This window comes from Gasterosteus aculeatus, chromosome 20 (assembly GCF_964276395.1).
Source record: "Gasterosteus aculeatus chromosome 20, fGasAcu3.hap1.1, whole genome shotgun sequence".
NCBI classification, from domain to species: Eukaryota; Metazoa; Chordata; class Actinopteri; order Perciformes; family Gasterosteidae; genus Gasterosteus; species Gasterosteus aculeatus.
Genome location: NC_135707.1, coordinates 17,133,287 through 17,156,209, shown reverse-complemented (window position 1 = coordinate 17,156,209; position 22,923 = coordinate 17,133,287). Strand labels below are relative to the sequence as shown.

General features: G+C 46.5%; 1 protein-coding gene across 36 annotated transcripts in view; it reads right to left on the bottom strand.

Annotated features, from left to right (window-relative positions):
* Positions 1–22,212, bottom strand: part of rims2a (regulating synaptic membrane exocytosis 2a) — a 110,064-nt gene extending 87,852 nt beyond the window's left edge. For 18 of the 36 annotated variants that reach the window (XM_078095472.1, XM_078095448.1, XM_078095458.1 and 15 more), the window contains exons 1-6: positions 21,949–22,208; positions 21,168–21,371; positions 6,622–6,654; positions 5,681–5,773; positions 1,360–1,570; positions 748–759 (exon numbers count right to left, since the gene is read on the bottom strand). In XM_078095472.1, the coding sequence (XP_077951598.1) occupies positions 748–759; positions 1,360–1,570; positions 5,681–5,773; positions 6,622–6,654; positions 21,168–21,355 (537 nt within the window). In that variant the 5' untranslated portion in view covers positions 21,356–21,371; positions 21,949–22,208. Of the gene's footprint in view, positions 1–747; positions 760–1,359; positions 1,571–5,680; positions 5,774–6,621; positions 6,655–21,167; positions 21,372–21,948 lie in introns of all 36 variants that reach the window. The other 18 variants (XM_078095460.1, XM_078095463.1, XM_078095470.1 and 15 more) reach the window with 3 other exon arrangements.
* Between the last annotated feature and the right edge of the window lie 711 nt (positions 22,213–22,923).

The window sequence follows — 22,923 nt, the reverse complement described above, 5'->3', positions numbered from 1 at the left end:
ATGGAAATCTATGTCATACATGGACAGCGACAACAGCAGGACCCCTGGGAGGTTGTCTTCTCAACTGGCTGAACAAGTACATTATATATACAGATAATTCCCAAGGGTATTCAATTCTGCAGTAGGTCATTATGGCTTTTTCTTTTCTGATCCACATTTTATGCATCAACGTAGAACTACATTGGGTGTGCGGTTTCATGTTGATCATAATCATTTTTAGAAAGACGACCTGCCTCAACTGCTTGGTGGGGAGGAGGTATTATTACAAAGAATACCTTAGATAATAATCTGAAGTTAAAATATTTTAAAAGAAAGGATTGATTTGTTCGCCATTGGTTTGCCTAAAGTGCTACTGCAGGCATTTAGGATTGAATGGCTATAAGGTTCTAAGATTCATAAGAGATAACAATAAAAGATTAAAATTAGTTCATTCTCTGTTTTGTTAAGATGTATCTCTTTTAATTCCATCCTAGCGGTCGTTTGTTATTTAACACTTTGTATTTCTGTTTGAGAAGCACAATATCGAATCATTATGATTCTGTTTTTCATTGAGAATAAGTTTATTAAATAAGTTTATTTCAGCATAACCTGGTAGACTCACAGAGAATGACCGATCAGGGCGTTTCTGCTCATTTTGTTGGCTGCTGAATGTGTGTAAATATATGCTGTACATATCACAGCACTTCATGAGCAATGCTTGTGTTTAGGCACACTCCCAAGAAATGCAGAAAAAAAGGATTCGCTAACCACTTTGTCCTCCTGTTGCAATTCCATGAGAGCAGGAATGCAGCAGAAAGAGGGCGACAGAAGGGCAGGAAAGAGAGATTGTGGGGGGCATTAGTAGGTCCTGATAGTACTGTCACATACTTCAATGGCAAAGGATTGGATGGCATCGTATAAAAAACACTCAAGCTCATGATTCAAATTTAAGCAGTCTGATACTAAAAGCTTTGGCTTAGTCTGTGGGGAGGATTTTACAGAGGTTAGTTTCACAAAAAGCAGCCATAAGGTTCATTTATGGGAGAAAAGAAACGAAAGAATGCTTCCCTCCAGTGGCGAAAGGGAATAACTGTAAATTACAGTAAATAAGACATTACTGCTGGGAACCACACAGGCCAGTAAACTTCTTTAGAATAAAGGCATGCAGGGAGGATGGATGCTGATAATCTCAAAAAAACATGAGTAGCTATTCATGCTATTGCTGTTGGCCTACTTCCCAGATTACGATTTCACTGCAACGTTGCATAACCTTGGATTTCAAATAGAAGTGTAGGGAGTAATTTGCCCGAGGGTGGGACATCTGCATGTGTGTGTATGTCCTCGTAAATGAATAATACCGAGCGTGCGAGGCAGCGTTACCTTATTTGACCGCAGAGACACTCGTCCTCCGCACCGAGCACAGAATTTCGTTTGGCAATATGAACAGAGGTGGCCACAGCCATCGGCAAACTTGGTTTTGTGGCATATCCCGCAGGTCGGGGCTTCGCTCTTCAGTTCCTGGGTGGGCTTGGTCTCCTCCCCCATCTTCTTGACCTGGTCCTTATATGATTCAAACTGCTGGTGCAACTTCCTGCAGGCGGAGGGAAGGAGAGAGGTTAGTAAGAGGGAGATGCGGTTTGGTGACCTTTATAACGGGAGGGTTTATGAGGGTTTATTTAGAGATTCAGTTTTTTTTATTGAATGCGTATTTGTAGTACATAGCCACTGCCAATGGTACAGCAGTTTTAGTCTAAGCTGATAAATATCTATTTAGAAGTCCCGTCAACGGATTGGCCTTTTAAATAGACATATAACAGCATAACAAGGACACAGTATCCAACCTTACTTTTAGTTTTACTTTCAATGTTTTTTGAAACAACACATATGATGTATGCATTGTGTGTAATCAGCACTGGCATGTGGGATAAATAAATAATCATGTCCCTGTTATAACCTGACACATGCAGATGTTTACGGCACAGTTGGATCCTGCGCACCAGTATGATCCATCCAGTCCTGTTCTTACGATCCCATTTACCCAAAAGCCTCCTGCTACGGACAGACCAGCAGACATGACGTCAGACATGCGCAGTGTGTGTGGCATGTTTGAAAGGAAAAGTAGAAACAATGACCTCAGAAGCTTCAAAGCTGAGCTCCTCCTTTGATACCGCACCTCTCCCAAAATCGGGGGAGGGATATCTCATTTTCTTTGCGAGTGTAATAATCACTTAAATCCACTTTCTCAGGTTCGCCAGCGCTTAATGAATCATTTGCACCCGTGTTTCTATATTGGAGAAGTCGTAAGATGAGACACAGAACAAGCTACTGCCGTACTGTTGGATAACGATATCCTCAATGCACATACTTATAGGACTTCATTGGTGCCACATGCCGTGCTAAGCATTAGTAAGTGCAGTGTCTATAGTGTTACTGTTTGTGTCCTATAGATGGCCTCCTACTGATACATTACACCTGATCTCATACAGTAGATCCTTAACAAGTCCTGAGAGGCTACTGAAAAAAACCCTGCATGGACCCTTCGCATGCATTTTGTATGACACATGTCAATTGAGCGTCTCCTTGGAAACTAAACACTGGGCTGACTTCATAATATGGCGATTAGAATTGGTTTCGCCCCACATATCCGCTGCAACATTCATTAGACCCTGTGAATTATTGAGCGACGCTATCCTTTTACCACATGGAGCTCTGCGTTTGAGTTAAACACGCTCCCTTTGCCCACAACTGGACCCCTTTCAAGCCCAAACACGACGGCCACACACTACCTGACGACTATCTGCGCGCCTGATCTAAGCAATACATAGAGTGCCACTGGCGTGCCGCCCCCCCCCCCACTGAGGGATTAAAGGGCTAATTGTGTCACAGCCTTTGTGTGTTCACCAAGCAGAGATTAATATGTCGCCTTGTTTAACAGATCCCACCAAATCTCATTTACCGACAGAGGGGCTGATAACGGAGTGATGAAGACTGTGATACAAGGAGGAGAGCCACTGTCTCAGAGGATCAAGGGAATAAAATGGCAAACAACTGTTTTATTCTCACTTAATCGCCCCCCTACTCTTTATCCTGGGCCACTACCAGCACGACTAAAGGCATCTGCTCTGTTGAAAGGTTGGAGGCCACTGAGAAGCGAGGTTAAAGATAACCAATAACCTGTATAAGGTCACGGCTTCTAGAAATATTTTTACAGGTTTGACTTTAGTCTGTATGAAATAGGGGGATGGAGAGCTGCACACAGATATCAAGGTGCGAAAATAAAAAGCTTAAGTACAGAATAGAGAATAAACACCAAATATACATAGATATCTATATCTATATAGATATCTAGAGAGAGACAGAGACTGTGAGAGAGTGTGTGCAAGTAAAGCAGTTGATTTTGAATAAGCTAGGCATGACAAATAAACAAATAAATAAACGTGGGGCGGGAGAATCGATTAAAGAGGCAGCAGGCAGCTGGTGCACAGCGCCCACGCCAGAGGGGTTTGCTTATTCGGTCAACGCGGTCAAATGTAGGTGACACTGCTGACGAGTAATCATGCGCTGCTCATTGTCCCATCCCATCTTACCTCTGGGCCGCACCAGAGCGGCTACGCACAGCCAGTAACCCGAGCCGCCCGCTCTCCTGGACACGGGAGCGAGCTCTACCAAAGCTCCTTTTTCTACCTCTGCCACAGACCTTCCCGAGCTCGATCGTAACCCCGCTGCCACCCTACATGCTTCATGTTGACATGACGGCGTATTAACCGGCCTGTTTGTATCAGTGGCTTCCATTAATAGGGAAATTAGCACATCGCATGTGTTTTTGTGTTTACAGCAGCCATATTATATATATATATATATATATATATATATATATATATATATATATATATATATATATATATATATATAAGGGGCGCCGTGTCTGCGTGGGTTCTCTCCGGGTTCTCCGGCTTCCTCCCACAGTCCAAAGACATGCTCTGGGGATCAGGTTGATTGGGGACTCTAAATTGCCCGTAGTTGTGTGAATGTGAGTGTGAATGGTTGTGTGTCTCTGTGTAGCCCTGCGATTGGCTGGCGACCAATCCAGGGTGTACCCTGTCTATCGCCCGAAGTTGGCTGGGATGGACTCCAGCCCCCCCGCGACCCTGTGTGCAGGATAAGCGGTTTGACAATAGATGGATGGATATATATATATATATAGCTAGAAAAATAACTATTTACTGAACAACAACACCATTTTCACACAAGTTTCAGACCATCTGACAAATTCTAAGTGTGATGTTAATTCGTATTTCTGCTTTGTTTTGGTCATAACAAATCTTTAAAAAAAACATTATTTCATCTAGTCGCTCTATTGCTAAAGCACGTTGGTAGCCACCTTTATGTAGCTGCCTTCAGGTGCTGAGTATATATTTACAGTATGTCTATCACACTTTATTGTGCTAAAAAGAGCTTTCTACTACTTTTGTCAATGAGGCTGAAGACAGCATCGTAACTTAACTTATAAGTAGCTTAATATTACCTTTCCTGACCATTTTTAAAAACAATGCAAAAAGCTAAATAGGCAATTTTCTGTGGCCTCGTTTAAGGAAGCAAACCTTTCATTAGTCATCAAAAGAACATTAGTTACAGCATGTGTTTGGGGAGATTTAAACTGAACCGATGTGTCACTTCAGCGTTTGTCCTCTGAGAGCTTCTGTGTCCTCTAAATACTCTTACTCGCCTTCCTTTAAAAAGCTTGTTGACGGCAGATATTGTAGCTTGTTAAAGCAGGAAAAGGACACGTGTAATTAATAACAGTAATGATTAAATTCCACCTTCAAAGTCGTGTTACTAGCAATGCTGTCCCATTTAACGTTAAGGCTTCCTGGGAAATATTAGACCAGTCAGCATCAGTATGCTGCTATTCAAGTTATATCTGCACTATTACCATGTTTACTATTACTATTATAAGTACTCTTGTGAAAAAAACTCTTGTCTGGGTCCAAAGTCTCTTCCTTGTTTACTTGTTCACTATTCCCTAGTTGATAAACACCCAATAGTTCACTCTATAGAGAATATAACACACTAGAGTGCATACATTTGACACTATTTGGAAAATAAAGTAAGTGATTCATTTACAGCTTTCTGACGCAAATATTCTGATTAGCTGACGGACTAATTCACTCTGTATTTAAGAATATGTGCATACAACTACACACAACATGGCTGACTCCTCAGGAATCACACCAGGAAATGAAAATAGATTAAACATACGAGCTGAATATGTAGATAAATCATTCATTTCTTAATTTGTCACCTTTGTCCCCATTCAAATGAATCTACGGTAAAAGTATTCTGAATTACGAGAGAATTACACGTAACATGGCATTCATTCCATCATTGATTTAACATTAATTAACAATAGTCAAAAGGTTTTACTAGTTTGCATTTTTCAAGTATTTAAGAAGTAGTGCTTTGGTATAATTAGTTTCACTGCATAAAACGATGCCTGTTGTATTTCTTCTTGAATGTACTGGTACCACCTCACACAGCAGTACAGTCCCCCCCCCCCCCCTTTATGCTTCAACGAACACACTGAGAAATTGTGTTACATAGTCGAATGTCCACTTGGGTCAAAGACAGTGTGCGTCCAGACAGCGTAGGTGTTTGTGGCTGCTGGGAGGAGGTCAGAGGAGGGATCTTCTCTATTACTTACGCGTCTGGCTCTGGCTCCTTGTCATTTGGGGGTTTTTGCTGGGGCTGAAGGACGTTATTTACCAGCTCAGTGATCCCACTAAAGGGAAACCACCTGTTCAAATAAGCAAAGATTGACTGGAACATCGCAATGAGTCATCATGGGAGAAAACAATCGGTCCTCAAAAGGCTTTTTGTTGTTGTTGATGTTTTTGTTTAAGGAAGCAGAGTCTCGGGAAGAGAACAATAGTGGGGACATTCACTACAACCAGCGCAGAGAGAAGAGGAGGAGCGGCGATATGTGGAACATTGACAACCGGACAAATTGTCAGAAATACAGATAGAAGAAGGACAGAAAGAGGATACAGACTCGCAGTAGAGGGAGGGAGAGATGAAGCAGGAAAGCTCTGCAGCCAATGGGAATGAGAGCTGCATCAAACGCTCAGCTGAGGGTAACACCAGTGTCATGTATTCCAGCCTGGTGGTGCAGCAGGGGTCAGGTTATCAGACTAGCTTGTCCTGCGGGTGGATTTAGTCAGAATGCAGCCACAGTATCAGAGAAGGGCAGGTGCATCCAGTTCACATTTGTGATTGAATTACGTGGCGGCACAAGCCAATCAGAGTGCAGATAGGTCACGCCGAGTGAGAATGGGCAGCCGGTTGGAGGCCAGGGACAAGGGGTGGGCAGGGTTCGGAGGGGGGCCCGGCTACAATAAAGCTGGTCAAGAGGAAAAGCCGCCGCCACTGACGTCACGGAAGCGGAAGTTCCACAGTCTGGTCGATGCCAATCAAGCGGCATTCAGCTCGCAGAAACAAATAATTGAGCTGCCTTCCATGACATCAGTGACATCTCTTTGGTTTTCCTCCCAGACAGAGAGGAGAAAGCCACATGAAGCACACAGCACCCACTGACAGGAAGAAGTGTCAAAGCCTAGAGCACTCTGGGTAATGCAGTTCACTTACTGTGCCGGCTGAGGCTTTGGTTCTTCTTTGATCCTAAAACATAAAAAAAAAAAGAAAAAAAAAAGGTGCGCACAGCTCAGTGCATACAGAACACAAAGAGATGAGGAAAACAATCGAAAGGACACAAAATATCAACACAACTGAGAGCACTAAAGATGCGTATGACATAAATAATACTTCAACTAAAATATGAATAATATTCAAGATATTATAGATGATGCTTTGATGGAGATGACAATGCATTGCTGTCAATGGTAATGAGGTGAACAACACAAAAACATTCAGAATGACTTTAGGGATGATGTGAGGGATTCGGATGAGCTTATAATTTAAAAATGACTGCTTCGTGTGAGTGACTCTCTCATACTGAATGTGCTTGCGTGGACGGCACTTTGGCTCTCTACAACGAGAGCGTCAATCCAAAGCGCATGTCCACCAGGGAAATGCATTATTAATAGTGGCCCCAATCACCAAGGGCCAAGCAATTCCCAGAAATATAGACATGCATCTCCAAGTTCAGAGTAACTAGTAAGCAGAGCAGATGTCTGAGCGCTGCCTGGAACTACACAGCGAGCTGCATCACAAGGTCAGGAGGGAAGCAGTAGCTCGTTCTGAGTAAAGTGTAATTAAACCGAGTAACACATGCTTGATTAGCGTGCATTAGGACCAATGGTAAGGCTGGGATATACAGTATATCCACATTATTCCAATATTGTGATATGAGACTGGATAGTGTCTCAGGTTGTGGATATCCTGATATGGGACATATTCCTTAGCATTGACGCCTCACAGCAAGGCGGTCTCGGGTTCGATTCTGCACAGCGGTCTTTCCGTGCAGAATGTGCATGTCCTCCTCGTGTCTGCGTGGGATCTCTCCGGCCAAAGACAGGCTCTGGGGATCAGGTCAATTGGGGACTCTAAAGCATGTGGCTTAAACCACTTATACCCTGTACGAATAAAACAAACTAACTAAACAGAATAGACAGACAGAAAAACTGCACATGCATGGAACTATTTCTTCCAACATCTAGAAAGCCGACTTTTCTTCTAAGGTCTGCAGAGCAGGACGTCCAAAGCGTTACAGACGTCACATAAAGAGTCTCTGAACATGTTTTCATTACACATTCCTCACGTGCAAATCATCTTCAAAGAAGTTTAGATAGTTGTAGGCAGCATAACCGAGACAGAAGAAGCATCAGTCCAACACACACACACACACACAAGTGTGTGTAATCCATCTGAAACTGTAGCTACCAGTTCAGCCTCCCCCCAAGTTAAAGGAGCAGAACTGAGATGGCTGAAAACCACACCTCAGGACTTCATCCCCATCACTGCACACAGTCCCTTTCAAACCAGGTCCTGGTAACAGATATTTTAACTACAATGATTTATAACATGGACGACACCTAAAATAAACTAAGAGCGGTAACTTTTTTGCTCCAGTAGTTTGTTGCTAGAACTAAAAAGCCTTCAGACCACGGTACTAAAACCCTCCACTGAAACACTTCCTGCTCCTCGGAGATCCGTTCAACGTCGACGAGGTGTCTGATGGACTTCATTGGAATGGAACCTGGTGTGGACATTACGCTGACGCCATTAAACGGCCCGTGGCTCAAACCTATTGCCTCCCAGCAGTGTAAGTCAGCTCGAGGTGGAGTGAGAAACCCGTCCGCCTGTCAGCCGGGCTGGAGAACGCACGGGAGAAGACACAGTCCTGTGTGTACCCGTCAGTCTGTTTCCCCGTGAGCCAGTCCATGTTTGTCCACTCGCTCGTGTTCTCCCGATGACCTGCAGCGCCGTTCTTTATTGATCCCATCAGCCCCGTCTCTGTGGTCGCGTTACAAGCGTCATATTTATCTGATCCAGCCCGCTGCCTGCCTCAACGGCTGCTGGACAAAGTGCGTGTGTGTTTGTGTGTGTGTGTGTCCATGTGAGTGTTGTGCATGTGTGCATATGGCAGTGTGAGTGCGTATTGTTTGACACGGGGCAGTAAAGTGAGGGAGTGTAAAATGTCACAAGTGACGTCCTTAGTGTTCCGGCTGCTGAGTCTCCGTTTCCTCATCCCTCTTTATCCTGCACTTCACATGACCCCCCGCCACCCCTCTGCACACACACACAGACACACACACATGCACGCACACAAGAAGAAAACATCAAGTGGAACAAGGTTAAGAAAAGCGTTTGTGTTGAGCATCTCAGTTTCAATGAGGCAGTTTTGCGTCTTAGTAAGATAAATGCTGCTGGTATTTTCATCCTGTTATTGTTGTTTCCTTCAGCGCTTCACTGGCCTGCGCACGGGGAAGCATGCTGCTCACACAAACACTCGTGCTACACTGCTCTCTAGTGGACAAATGTGCAGCAGAAACTTCCAAGAACTGAATTCCTGGAGTTCTACGCTCACAGTTTGAGTCTGAGGTTTATCTGTGTCGTGTATTCAAATATCAAAACACAACAGAAACTGAAACAAAAGCATGTTCATGAAGGGAGCAGGGGCAGAGAAGAAGAAGAAACACACTCATCACCGCCAGGAAACTAGAGGTAAACGACTGCATCACCTCTCACCGCGGTAAACGTCTACTTAAAGCTTGTGCGTTGCGCCTTTAATAACCCAGGTGGAGGAGAGCTCGACATTGCCAACTGTCTGCAACTCAGTCGTTGGGGGTCCCTTTCAGAAGGGGGGGGGGGGTAGTAAGACGTCCCCTAGGAGAGCTGCACGGACGAGGCCCCCTCTGTAAAGACAGCGGGAGATTTAATTAATCTGAGCCCTCTGAAGACGTCTCTGCTAATAAGAGGACGGGGGGGGGGGGGGTGGGGGGGAGATTCTTGGCACACTACCTGCCCCTATCTCCCTTTATCTCTCTCTTGCTCTCTGCAACCCGTCGGCTGCTACTCCTTTGCCTTTGTTGTGTGTCACTGGTGGGGCGGCTGCCTCTGTGTATTCTAGCTTCTGACATCAATGAATGGATGTGAATGGGTGAGAATGTAGTGTAGGAGCGCTCGGGTGGGTTGGATATCTGCAGCTCGCCTGGTGGAAAGTGGGACTTTTTTTTCACTGATCGCCACTGAGAGTTTCGATTTGAAAAGTTTCAACAAGGGCTGTTAAATATTCCTCGAAACCGCTTCGTGAATGAAGTGCGTCTGTGCGTCTGCTCGTTGTGGATGGAGCGTTGGCGCGGGACAGACTGAGTTTGACAGCAGGACTCAGCAGAGATGCTACAACGAAAACGTCACCTTCTCAGCTTATTTTTAGCTAAAGTGTAGACAAAAAAAAAAAAAAAAAAGAGAGACGCGGCCTCGTCTCGGCGTCAACGAAAATCTGTGACAGTGGGGATCTCACGGCTAAGCGGGGACCCTGCAGGCCCTCCGAGTCCACCAAAGACCAGAGTGATAATTAGATCATAAAAGAGTGATCTGGCTCAGCAACTCCATACATCATTAACACCACACCAGCAAGTCAGTGCTGCCAGGAGATGAGGCTGATGTCTGCTTGAAATCCCTGGGAGGCATGTGATCACTGGAGGCTGCGGCACTGCCCATTTCGGATCTGTACAGATACAGTGTGGTGTCACTGCATGCATGCAGCTTGATGACGCACGATGAAACAAAGTGACGATTAAATGCCTATTGAACATCTTTAAATAGAAAGACAACTTGTTTTCTCACATTAGCTGCAACACACATTCTAATTGCTGTTTTGTATTTGTGTTCATTTCTTTTTCTTGCTACAGTTGTTTCACTTAACGTTCCCATGCTTTTACGTGCAAACACACTCGAGTTACATTTGTCTTTTCTTTCATGTTCCTTTGTTGTCTATCTCATGCATATTTTGTTTTGTTTTTCATTTTGTAAGAGATTTTAATCGTATAGGTGGAGGCTTTAAATAAACCCAGTTGGCTTTTTCCCTCTTCCTGCACAGTGGGGTTCATTTAATTCTCTTGTGTTTATTTATTTTGTATTGCTTGAGTTGTACAAATAAATACAAAAAAATATTCTTGAATGTCAATGTAGTATTCCTATTTTGTATCATTTTGTATCATGGTGGTGTTCTTAAGCAAGTTAAAATGAAAAATGACATATTTTATCACATCTAAAATTCTAATAGCTGCAAATCTGCATGTCACTTGCATTGATCTGTCTCATGTCAAGGTGCATTCTGGGATTGAATGTCTCTTTTTGTTTTTGTTTTCTTCCTCCTGGCTGGCCTTTGGGACACTGGTGTTACGCGCTTGTTGCGTATGGCAGAAGGAAACCAAATGACACTGATGGAGGTGTATGAATGTTTTTCTAAGGAGGTGTCCCAAAATGATGAAACCACAAAGAACCATGCACCGTCTCAGCATTATCCCTGCAGGATGCATGAAGCAGAACTCCCCCATTTCAAACCACCTCTACTGTACCTTCCAGTGGGGGGGAAAAAAAGCACAGAGCGCTAAAAATAGCACCTCATTTAAAGACAGTGGATTAGGGCTCGAGACACCTGTTCATTGTACTTCTCCTAACAAATGCCAGAAGACGTGCCGCTTATCACTTTCTCTTCACCTCGGCGAGCATTACCGGGGCATGGAGTGCTGATAACTTCCTCTGGCACGGGGCGCTGGCCCGGCGTGATAGGAAGGGCGGGAGTGTGTGTGTGTGTTGGGGGGCTGCTTGGGATGCAGCTACCACAGCTGGGGCCTTAGAAAGCCCAGATAGGGTTGAATCCATGTGGGGGGGGGATACAGTGCATATTCATCAGAATGGGCAATCTAACCTTCCTGGCCAAGGACTAATATTCAGATTGTCAAACAGGTCTGACCGAAGCGGGAGGTGGCTAGTCCTCTGCCAAAAATGACCAACAAAAATGCACCCGTTTCCTCAGATTACCTGCCAGGATTCAATTGAGCTGCTCTGTATCGCTCCCTCCCGTCCTGAGAGATTTCCAAGTGGCAACGAGTCAGCTAAACACCCGGCTGTTCACAAGTGTGTTTCCATGCATCGCTCACAGGACACATACGGTATTCATCTTCATGCTGCAGGGTTCGTTGTACAGCGGAAACGTGCATCAACCATGTGAGCAGCGTTCAGTCAGAGCTGATGCGTAATGTTTGTGTTCTTTGCACATGCGTGCATGTTTGCTTTGGTGACGGTGAGCTCTCACAGACGTTTGTCTTTAAGTGCGTGTGTTTGTGTGTGTGTGTGTGTGTGTGTGTGTGTGTGTGTGTGTGTGTGTGTGTGAATGCTTTGGTAGCCCGTCTTGTCGGTCGGCTTTATTCACTTGCTCCTGACACCGATGCGTTTTATTCCGGCTGCACAATCAGCACTTTCTTGGAAGCTGATGTCGACGCCCCCTCAACCCCCCCCCCCCCCCCCGCCCCGCCCCGCCCACGCGTTCATCAGCAGCTCTGCTGGGAATACTCAACTGGAAACTGGAAACCACGCCATGGCCACAGGTCGCCCGCCCTCTCCTGCGCGTTTGGGACCAACCTCAAACTCCTGTCATTTCGTCCACAATGCCGTTGTTAGTTACAGTCTTATATTCAGCAAACCACGTATAGTTTTGGCCGACACCTTTTTTGTCACTGTGACAATCCCAATTCGTTTGACTCCATCAACTCCCACCAGTGCCATCCTCTTAGCCATTAGAAGCTCTCCACGTGGTTGTTCCTGTCTAGGAGCAGCAGCAGGGTGGGCTGTACTGAAACTGCAGTCAGCTGTCTGTCTCACTCTGGGCTATAATAATAGCCCGGCCGTGGCTAACAATAGAGAGGTAATGGATACCTGTTTCTATTGTTGGCCCAGCGCACTCTACTCCTTTATGTCCCAATTTATCGCTACAATGCACGTCACTGTTAGCTTGCTTAACCAAACTGCATGCAGAGCACACACAAGGGCCAACCTCAAATATTACTGCAAATGCCATCTGATGTCACTCGTACGCTGGAACTGAAATATATACGTTTACTCTCCCGTGCTGCACATAGAGCCTGCATGAGATGCAACATGCACGCATGTGGTGGGAGAGTGGAGGAGGGGGGGGATTATTGACACATACAGCCAAATAAACAGATGGTACCACAATACTGTCAGAAATTAACTTGAACTCGCCCTATCTTAACATCTGTCCCAGTGGCCCCGGATTCCCTTTTGCATTAGCCGCCTCTCCCGGCTGCATTAAAGCCAGCCACCCAAGCAGCCGCCCACTCCACGGATAAGGCCACTGACCCGACCCTGCACGCTCCCTCCTCCTCCTCCTCATCATCATCATCATCAGGGCCTGATGCCGGGTGCATTTTAAATTCCCGCGGTTCAAGGCTTTCAATGGTTCTGCGTCCCCCCCCCCCCCTCGCTGTTATTTAGGAGCAGCTGCATGGCGCTCAGTACGTCCTGTAGCCTTTATGAGTGGCATGGCGCACCCGCCTGTGTGTGCGTGTGTGCGTTGCGTTACGTAAGAGGTCACGGCTGCATCAGCGACGTTATTGTGATAGCGGCTGCTCTTTATCCTCCCGTATTTATGACAGCAGGCTGCTTCTGTAATCTAAGTACAGCAGCGTCTACTGTACACGGGACGGCCTGGGATGCTGCTGGAACTACAAGCCCCGGGTGGGAGGGGGCGGGGGTGTGTGTGTGGGGGGGGGGTTAATAGCAATGATGTGTGTGATGAAGCTTTTATGGGGGGTGGGGGAAATGGAAGTTATTTTATATCATTTATTATTATTAATTATTTTTATAATGCTAATATTATTATTGCATGGCTGTATTTAGATTTGCATTTGTTTAATTTTCTTACAACTACAAATCTGCTTGCTCAAGTGTAAAAAAAGCGGGTAAAATTAGTCTTGAATGCTGTTAGTAAGAAAGAAATTGGACATTAAAAGCAAACAGTTGGATGGTCATTTCAAAAATACATAAACCGTTTTTTGTTTTTTTACCCAAAACAAAACATGTATGCAAGGATTACATAAGCAAACGCAACTGTCTGGTTGCCTCTCTGCGGAGCTAATGTGGGTGAGTGGGTGTTCCATCGACACCCGTAGTAAGTCTGTGTGCCAGAGCTGATTTGTTTATCCAAAGTACTGGATGGTTTGACAGAGGGTTGTTTTTGCCACACAAAGGCGTATTAGGAGGACCGGCTAGGCAGCATCCATGTGTTTGACTCACCAGCTCGCACCTGCTCCAACCAGCTGAGTCTTGAATGAGCAGAACATGGACACACACACGCGTGCGCACGCACACACACCTACACCCACACACACACACACACACACACGCACACGGAAGGAAAGATTAGAGGGCCCTGTGTAAACCACCTCTAGTAAACATGCCAGTTCACAGAGCAAAGCGTCAGGGTCGTGTTGCATGCTGTCGTTTCACTCTTTTCATTTAACATTTGTCTTACTCAGCAGCAGCTCTTACAGCCCCGACTCCACGTTTTATATCCAGTGGACTATTCTATCTAGTTGCATTACAGTTGTCAGAATCTAGGACAAAAGCCTCAACGCGGGAGGGTGTACGTGTGTGTGTGTGTGTGTGTGTGTGTGTGTGTGTGTGTGTGTGTGTGTGTGTGGGCCTCTTTTTTTAAGAGACAGCAACATAAAAACTAGCTTATTTCGAGTCTTAGTTTACCAAAAATAGGATATAAAAGGTGGCCAACATGAAACGCGTGGGCTTGCGTTCTGGTGGGGGTCAGACTTTCCTGCTCTAAAAGAAATAAGTTGAAGAACTTTTACTTAATATCTACAAGTGCTCGTTTGGATGTTGCCACAGAGTTAGCGGTTAGCTTGCCGAGAGACATGCTGGGACTAGATTCATAGCTGGACTTTTAGAAAAGGACGACAACGAAAAAACATTACATCCCATAGTTAGATAAGATGAGACAACTCATCCTCTGCGGCCTGCGCTAAAGCTAGAAGGTGATTAGCTTAGCATGAAGAATGGAAGCAGGGAATAACCAGTTCTGAGCAGCTCGACCAGCCTGAGCTGAACTCGTGCCACGTTCAGAGCTTCAGAGCTCAGCCGATACTGTTTAACCGACTCTCCCAAAGTTTGTTGGTTTTTCCTACTTCCAATCTCTTTTGCTAAATATTCTTTGTCGCATGCCACGGAGACGAACCCCCCGCCCCACTAGACGTCACTGCCACACAGCAGAGTTGACAACCCCTGGTCACATGCTTGTGACTGATTCAGCCGACTCGCTTGAGGAGGGAGGAGATCATCTCTGCCCTCCGCGCCACGTGGTCCGAGACCTCTGCTGTACATGAGCAGAGAGGTGTCTCTTTTTCTGACCTTTCAAGGTTCAACGATCATAAAATCCAACCCAGCGGGAATGTCACGGGGGAGAGCAAAGGCACCACGCGCTACGCTATCTGCACTGACACAGCACCAGCCCCACTGCTTTGAACAACAACAAATCTGGTTTTACTTCCTAAATTTGCGCGGAAACCCTAAATCCCATCAGTGTGTGGACTGCATTTGTCTCAAGGGTATCATCCCTCTGCGATAGGATTTGAACCACCAACAATAATCTGTGGCAGACACGCATGTCCCTCACAATGACCGGGCGTCCCTCAGAGGGCCAGGTGCCGTATATCTTCCTCTGCATTGACTCTACTCAGCGTGGACAGGGGGGAGAGGGGAAGGGCTGTAAAGGTGATGGAGTGGCCCCCTATCTCGCCTTCATGTTTCCACTCTCGCATGTCCCATTCATCGACTCCCTCCCACTCCCTGCTTTTCTTACCACTGGTCAGCTCTATCGACACGTCTATCGCATTGTGTGGCTCTCATTCCGGGAACTATCACACAGCAGTCTGAGAAGGCTTATGTAACAGCAGGCCAGATGTTCTAGCACCAGAGGGTTAGGGTTCTGGGGTTCTGTTTTGATCCCAGGCCAACTCCTCGACGATGTTGCAATCGTATTTTATGTTAACATTTATTAATCCTGGCAAAATTCCCACTTTGAGTCAAACACTTTGCATGCACGCCGTTGTAAAAACAAGGCCTTCGCTAGCCGGCAACTTTAACTGTGAGCTTAATACACTGGATATCTGCTCATAATTTCACCGATCCAACATAAGCTGCTTAAATATAGTTCCATGTCCAAACATTACGGCAGCTTGAGGCACTGTTGACTAATTATTTAATACTTACAGTGGAACAGAACTTGTACACTATTACATCCCCCAAAATAAGCAACATCCCCTTTACTAGTAAATACAACCAACGTCTCATTCTGAGATATTTTCCCACCGTCGTGTTTTGCCAAGGGCATCTCAAATTGCACAGCAAGGGGCAGGAAAATCCCTTCAAACTTTGCTCGAGGGATAAGAGCCCAGAAGCGGATAAAACCTATGCTGACGAATGTAGATGTTATTTAGAACAAAGCGCCGGGAGACAATGGAGCTTGATGCTTGCGCTGTGCCACTCGAGAGAATTGGCGGGCTACGGGAGATGGAAGGCTGATTGCTCCGTCAACGGGGGACCGGGCCGGTCACATCAGCAACGAGACCCGATAGCATCTCCGACGTCAATGTCTCTCCTCTCCGTCCTCCCTTCTCCCCTTGTCCCCTACGATAAACGGTCCCACAGTCTCTGGGACCTCGGCTCCCTCCCTCTCGTCTCCTTGTTCCGCAGCTCATCCTCATGTGTCCTTTCCTTTGATGCCAAACGGAAGCGCACTCATCAGAATGAAAGATGCAACTAATCAACTAATCCCATGAAACGACCAACACCCGACGATGTTAAACTATTGGAACACACAGTTTCTCACTCAATAGCAATAAAGCTTCTTTCCGCTTCCCGCAACTTCACTGTTTTGCTACAAAGAAGATCCTGACATACTGTAGGAACTAGCAAGTAAAGCCAGTAGAGCATTAAGCACACAAACTATATTTCCTTAGTAGTTGGTGAGTTAGATTAGACTTAAGCATTTGTCAAATGCCAGAAACACAACTTTAAATGAATACTATTGATGGGAACAAGAAACATGTAGTAATAAAAAAAACACCAGCCATATTCTATAAAGATGCAAGTAGCTCCGCGATTCAGCAAAGCTACTTATGGCTCAGACATTTTTAGCCCGTACAGCACCAGAGGAGAAAAATTGCCCCAACAAGTAGAGGATACAATCATGTGTGTAAAAGTAAAGTATTCCCAAACAGCACAGATAAAGAGCATCTTGTAAATATATCATCCAACGTGTTCTGTATGATTTCAATGTCGGCATTTTTGCTCTAACCAGATTTCCTGTCCGGCCGCACCGAACCACTTGACAGCGTTCCAACCTCCCCATAACCAAAACACGGTGTTACTTTAATTAGCACGATGATGTATTCATTTGGCGTGCGTTCAACTCTACGGAGTCAAGGCAGCATCCACTCTTGCACTTTCTCTCCCTCTCCCCCTCAGGGGAAGTGATGGGGGATGGGAGTCTGTGGAACGCTCATGACAGAATCTGCTCTTTGCATGGGAAGGCGAGTGAGCTCAGGGAACAAGAGAGAGAGAGAGAGTGTGCACCGTATATTGTCCATGGGAAGCTTCGGAGCATTCCCCCGCTTCATTTCACAACCGTAGTTCTCTCTGGCTCGCTCTTTTTTTGCATTATTGGCATAAACATAACTGAGTACAGTATTGCTACAGCAGGTTGTCGAGGGTTGACACTGGTAGCATTTACAATGTAGACTTCATGAAAGATGCACGGCACACGTTGCGTAGATGCTATTACATGTAAAAAAAAAGCTGGGTTCACTGGATGTTGAGACATTGTCGCTTAATACTGTGCTTCTCTTTTTCTTTACAAACGCTACAGTGGACCAGGAAGTGCTTCTCCGCCTCCCCGCTCTGGTTGGCAGGCTGTTCTCACCGGGTTGGCAGGTTTGTCTCTATCAGCAGTCCAGTCAATGTTGTTCTTTTATTAAATGTTTTAATCAATTTTCTTAATTTCTATTTATTATGCTCCTTGTATGCTTCTCAGTTGGTCCGATCACCCCAAATACAAAGACTCAATACGATGAATAATACTCAACCAGTGTAAATGTCTGTACACTATCTTCATTGCTCGAGAGAGTCTGAAATCTAACCATGGGCTTTTGAAAAAATATCAACATATAATTGTAGCACATGTGCTTGAACATGCTGCTTAGTAATATAATGTATGTATAATACGCAGGTGGATCGCATAACTGCAAATCATTCCTTTTGATATTGTTGTTAGTATTAAGTCAAAGTTAGTGAGGGTCTCCTTCTATAACATCTTTGTCATTACTCTGAATGTCGATTTTTAATAACACTGAAGCAAATAGCTTGAAAGTCAACGCAAAAATATAAACACTGTGAGCCCTGGAATAACAATAATCCCATTTTTCTTTGTCTTCATACAAAATGTTCCACTCTGACATCAAACGTCCTGAAACCCCCCTGGTAGACATTATGTCCACAGACAGACTGAACGGAGCTGGTACTCGGGGCATCCTTCGCCATGTGGAATAGAAGAAACAAGGGTGCCCAAATAGATGGCGGAGCAGCAGACACCTTGGATCCCCTGGAATAACTGGATCTCAGTGGGAGTCCCTGCTACAAGGCAGCCACTATAATTAGCGCTGTCAAAGGAGGTCCCTGAGCGGCTGACACAGTCCCCCCGATTCACAAGTTCAGCACTGTCCCGACGAAGAGGTGGAACCGGGCGATTTACAGTTATGCGGCCTTCAAAAGTGGAAGGACAAGCTAAACAAGCCAAAGGTGTTATTGTATGTGTGTGCGTGCTCGAACAGCAGTTTATGCCTTCATAACACAGGTGACACTATCTGCAGAAAGAGAAACCAAAACAATAAAGCCAAGCGAAACCAAAACAATAAAGCCTTCGAGGGCGGGGGAATGGAAGACAAAGTCAGAGTTGGGATGGAGATCATTACCAGCCTCCTCCTTTGACCCGTCCCTGCTCCATCCAGACCTACCAGCCAACGAGCAGAACCAGAAAGCCGCCCAGGAGGACTAGAGGAACGGGGAGAAAAAAAGGAGAGGAGCCCCGGGCGTTCTGTGGGTCACCCCGTCACAGGAAGCTGATGCCTGCCCGTGGGATACAAAGTGTCTGGGTGGGTAGGGGTGGGGGTCCCGTAAAGCCTTCATTGCCGTGCCGCTCGAAGACTCACTGGCGCGGGGAAAAGACACGGGAGCTGATGGGTCAATGGAACAAGCGCACCTGGAGCTGTGCTTAATTGCGGCGACTGGGTTCATGTTTTTGGACTGTTGAGATGCACTGAATGCAACAATGAGCCATTGGTGCGCAGAGCGCCGCCTCCCAGACCTCAGGAAGTGGATTGTCATCAGAGCAGCACATTTTCTACACGCAGACTTGCGCACTTCCTAAGGACAAGATTCAGCAGCACAGGATACCCCATGTCCAAACCCCAGTAGCCCCTCCAGTGAGACGACAGCAGGTTGGCATTGCCCTGCAGCTGGAGGCTTCTCTCTACCTCCGCTCCATCCCTCCATACTCCCAGGGTTCCCTGTGTTGACTACAAACTTCGTAGTTCAACTTCTGCCTTTAGTTTGGGACTGTTAATGCGACGGCGTTGATGCAAGTGCTGGGTGATGCAGCGTGGGGGGGTTGTTTTTTAAAACTGCTGGGAAAATGATGCGAACCACCCAATGACAAGTTAATCCACTGCAGTCATATACCTCTGCCAGGGCTTTAGGATGTGTTATGCTTGGCTGATTTGTAGGTAACAGAAAGCTGGGATTTACCGTCGCCATGACTCATAATGAGTCACCTTGTACATTTAGACAAAACACAGAATAAAAATAAAAATAAATCGTTTTACACGGTGGAATAGTGAGAGAAAAATGTACTGTAAGGCCGTCGAGAGGCTTTGAATAAAACGTCTCTGAAACCCAACAAAATGGTGGCTGCCAACACTTAACATCAACTGCATATCTTTTGTCATCCGTTTAGCCTCAGCAGTTTAGCCCTGCTGGCGAGATAAACCCTCAGGTAACGGAGACTCACTGACTTCCCTGTGTCTTGTATGCTTTTAGTTTGTGTGGCCTGCAATCAGAGTTACATAACATTATGCTGAGACAGTCAGTCAATCAGTAAAAAAGAAAAACATCCCCCTCTGCCCATGCTCAGTCATGACAAGGCTTTGAAATCTCTGTCAAACTAAGAGTGACTAAATCTGACAATCCACTTTACCTCAGAGAAAGAGAAATAGGAATTATCCTCAGCTATTGGGGTGAGGTATGGGGGGAGGAGGGGGGTGAGGCAGAGGAGGCCTGGATGATTCACACAGCACGCCTGACAGCGGCTGCGGTAGCTGTGTCTTGGAGTACGTGAATCACGTATAGGGATTGCTCAACTTTCACTTCATTAGGAATGCTGCAGTAATAGCAAATGTTGATGGGGGAAAAAACACAACAGCTATAATAAAAAAACGAGTGTGCCACTATTCTGTTGATAGTGGCACACATCCTTCACACTGATGTCACTGGTCACGCTGGGAGGCTGCACCGACAGAAAACCTGGCAGGAATTCGAAGGGATTCCAGCTGTCACCTTAAATGTAGCCAAATAATCTGTGCCGCATTCAAACACACGCAGTCAACGTCGACTGGTTTGTAAACACGTGCGTTCTTTTCATTGAGGGAAGAAAACTACAAGAAAATCAACAGGGTGGAAACATTTAAGGCCACCGAACCTGAAATCCCAATTTTACCAATAACACCAAACTGTGCACGAGTTCATCAGCTGAGTGTGTGTGTGTGTGTGTGTGTGTGTGTGTGTGTGTGTGTGTGTGTGTGTGTGTGTGTGTGTGTGTGTGTGTGAGCGCGTGCATTTACGACCAGGGCAATAGGGCAGAGAGTAATATGCCCCCATAAAGCAGTGACGGCTCAGAACAGTAAAGGTTAAAGGGATGACGGGGGAACCAGCGCGGTCCACCTTAAACAGTGAAACGCCACAGCGGACAGCGCCGTGGTGCTGAAACGCTCCGAGCGACATCTGTACACAAGAGCAGGGAGGAGGAATCTACAGAGACTTTAACGTTGACAATCACGCACAGCCCGCCCGCGCCATCGCCACAAAGGACACCTTAAATGATCCCTCCACTGTCATGTTGTGTAATCTCGGTGACGCTCGTGGGGAAAGGTTAAGCAGCGCGGCGTGCTTTTTACGTGAAAATGGCGCCCGTTGCTGCTAACCGGCCCGTTGTAGGAGTACAGATACGGCGGGGAGGGGAGAGGGGAGGAGGGGGGAGGTTTGAAGGTCCATGCCGCATTATAAATACGATACTCGGTCATTCATATGAAGTACCCCCCCCCCCCCCTAAACAAGGAAGCGAGATGAGAGATGATACCAGGGGGCCGATCGCCCGGGTCCTGCCGGCTAGCACGCGACTACCGAGGCTGTAGCCTGGCTGTCAAGAGCCAACGTGATCCGCCAAGTGGGCTCTCTCCCCCCCCCCCCCCCCCGGGGCGGGACGGGGCTCGCAAATGTGCCTCTGTAATAACAAAACACCCCGGGGTTGTTCACCGCCACCAGCGGCACCAAACAACCCCCTCAACATCTCCACTTTTTCTTACTTTAACATTGTCTGCTCCTTCGCTTCCTCCTTCTTCTGTCGGTCCATGACACCGAGGATGATCTTCCTCTCATCCTCGGTGAGGTGGCTGAGGTCCGGCATCTCCGGCATGGCGCCGGCCGCCGAGGAGGCAGCGGCAGCGGCGGCGGCGGCGGCAGGGCCGCCCCGGGGCCCGTGTGGAGCAGACATCTTTTACACACAGTGGCTACAATTTAATAAGAAGAAAAAAAAAGGAGAAAACAACGAGAAGAGCACCGTCAACCAGCAGCATTCTGGGCGATATTTGCCTTGATTATTTGTTTTTGTTGTTGCTACATTTCATGCCGTCAGATTTTCAAATTGGCGGTCGCGTTCGCTGGAGTCACCGCGGTCTACAGGCGGCATGGCACCTCGGTCAAAGGGGGGGAAGCCTATCGTGCACACGTCGCACCGAGCTGCAGAATTAAGGGTCAAAATAGGAATTACAGGCTTCGTCCCTTAATCTATTGAATGGTCATAGTGGGGTTATGAAACACGCTGAAGCCCAATGAGCCTGCAAACTGGGGGGAAACGCGACGTTGCAGCCGCTTGCAGGGTTGAACCGCCAGATTTTTTTACACATGGACATTTCTCCAATAAAAAAACGCTCAGGATTAGAAATAGATGTCCTTAAAATGAAGCGAGAGCGCGCAGGCTGTAAAGGCTACAACCTTCAGGTATTCCAAAACACAAGCCTCCATCCATCCGGGGATTTAAAAAAAAAGAAGAGGAAAAAAAGTAGAGGATGAAAAAACAACTCTTGCCTTTTATTTTGCAGTCATGTTAGTTCCTGTCTAACCCATCGCTGCCATCCTCTAGAAAGCCTTTACTCGCATGGCGGAACATACGAGATACCCGGTCCGTCCGTGTTTGTTTTCCTTTGGGCTCCTCAACCCTCCCCTGTGTCCCTCTCGTTAGGTCGCTTTCCTCCAGGTTGGTAATTCTTGGAGATTTCTTAAATGCACAAAAATGGATGCAATGAGAGAACGAGCGAGTGGGGAGGGTGAGAGGGAGCGAGAGAGAGGGAGGGGGGAGGGAGGGGGCCACAGGCAGGGAGCGAGAGGGGAAAAAAAACCCAGATAGGAAGAGGAGGCGGAGCGATGGACACACGTAGAAGACTAAACCCGGCGAGGACGCGCGGATGTTCATTGACAGCAGATGCGGATGATGCGGCAGCGGCGAAAACGCGGACCGGAGGAGGCGCGCGCAGCTGGAGCGGCGCGCACGTGATGCATATTTCATAAGAAGATCATGAGCGCTGTGAGATAAATACAGAGCATGACTAGTGACTATGAGTGTTACTGCAGGTGTGCGGCAACGGCTCCCATCACTCCCGTTTTCCTCACGCCGGCGTGCCGCGCGCGCACAGGTTCCGCGTTGAGGGGTGCTGTTGATGTCGAACGTGTGGACGCGCCTCTCCGAGAAGTTGATTTTACGCAAATAGCGTTTACATTTTAAGCACTATAATATAAACAAACTTTTCAGATTGATTTTTAATTGTGGCTTAAAAGAAAAAAAACATTTTAAGACATTGCGTGCGACGTTCGTGCTGCTTGCCACTGGAACGCTCAGGTGAAATATGACATTTGGGTGTTTTCAGGCTGCAGCGCGGATGAGGACTTCATTACGAGGATAGAGCCTCCACCTCTTTAGGGCTTTAATTCAATTAGCACCATTGCGGTGATCTCCCGCAACAGGTCACACAACCAGAGGGAGCTTGACTTCTGAATTGTTCCATT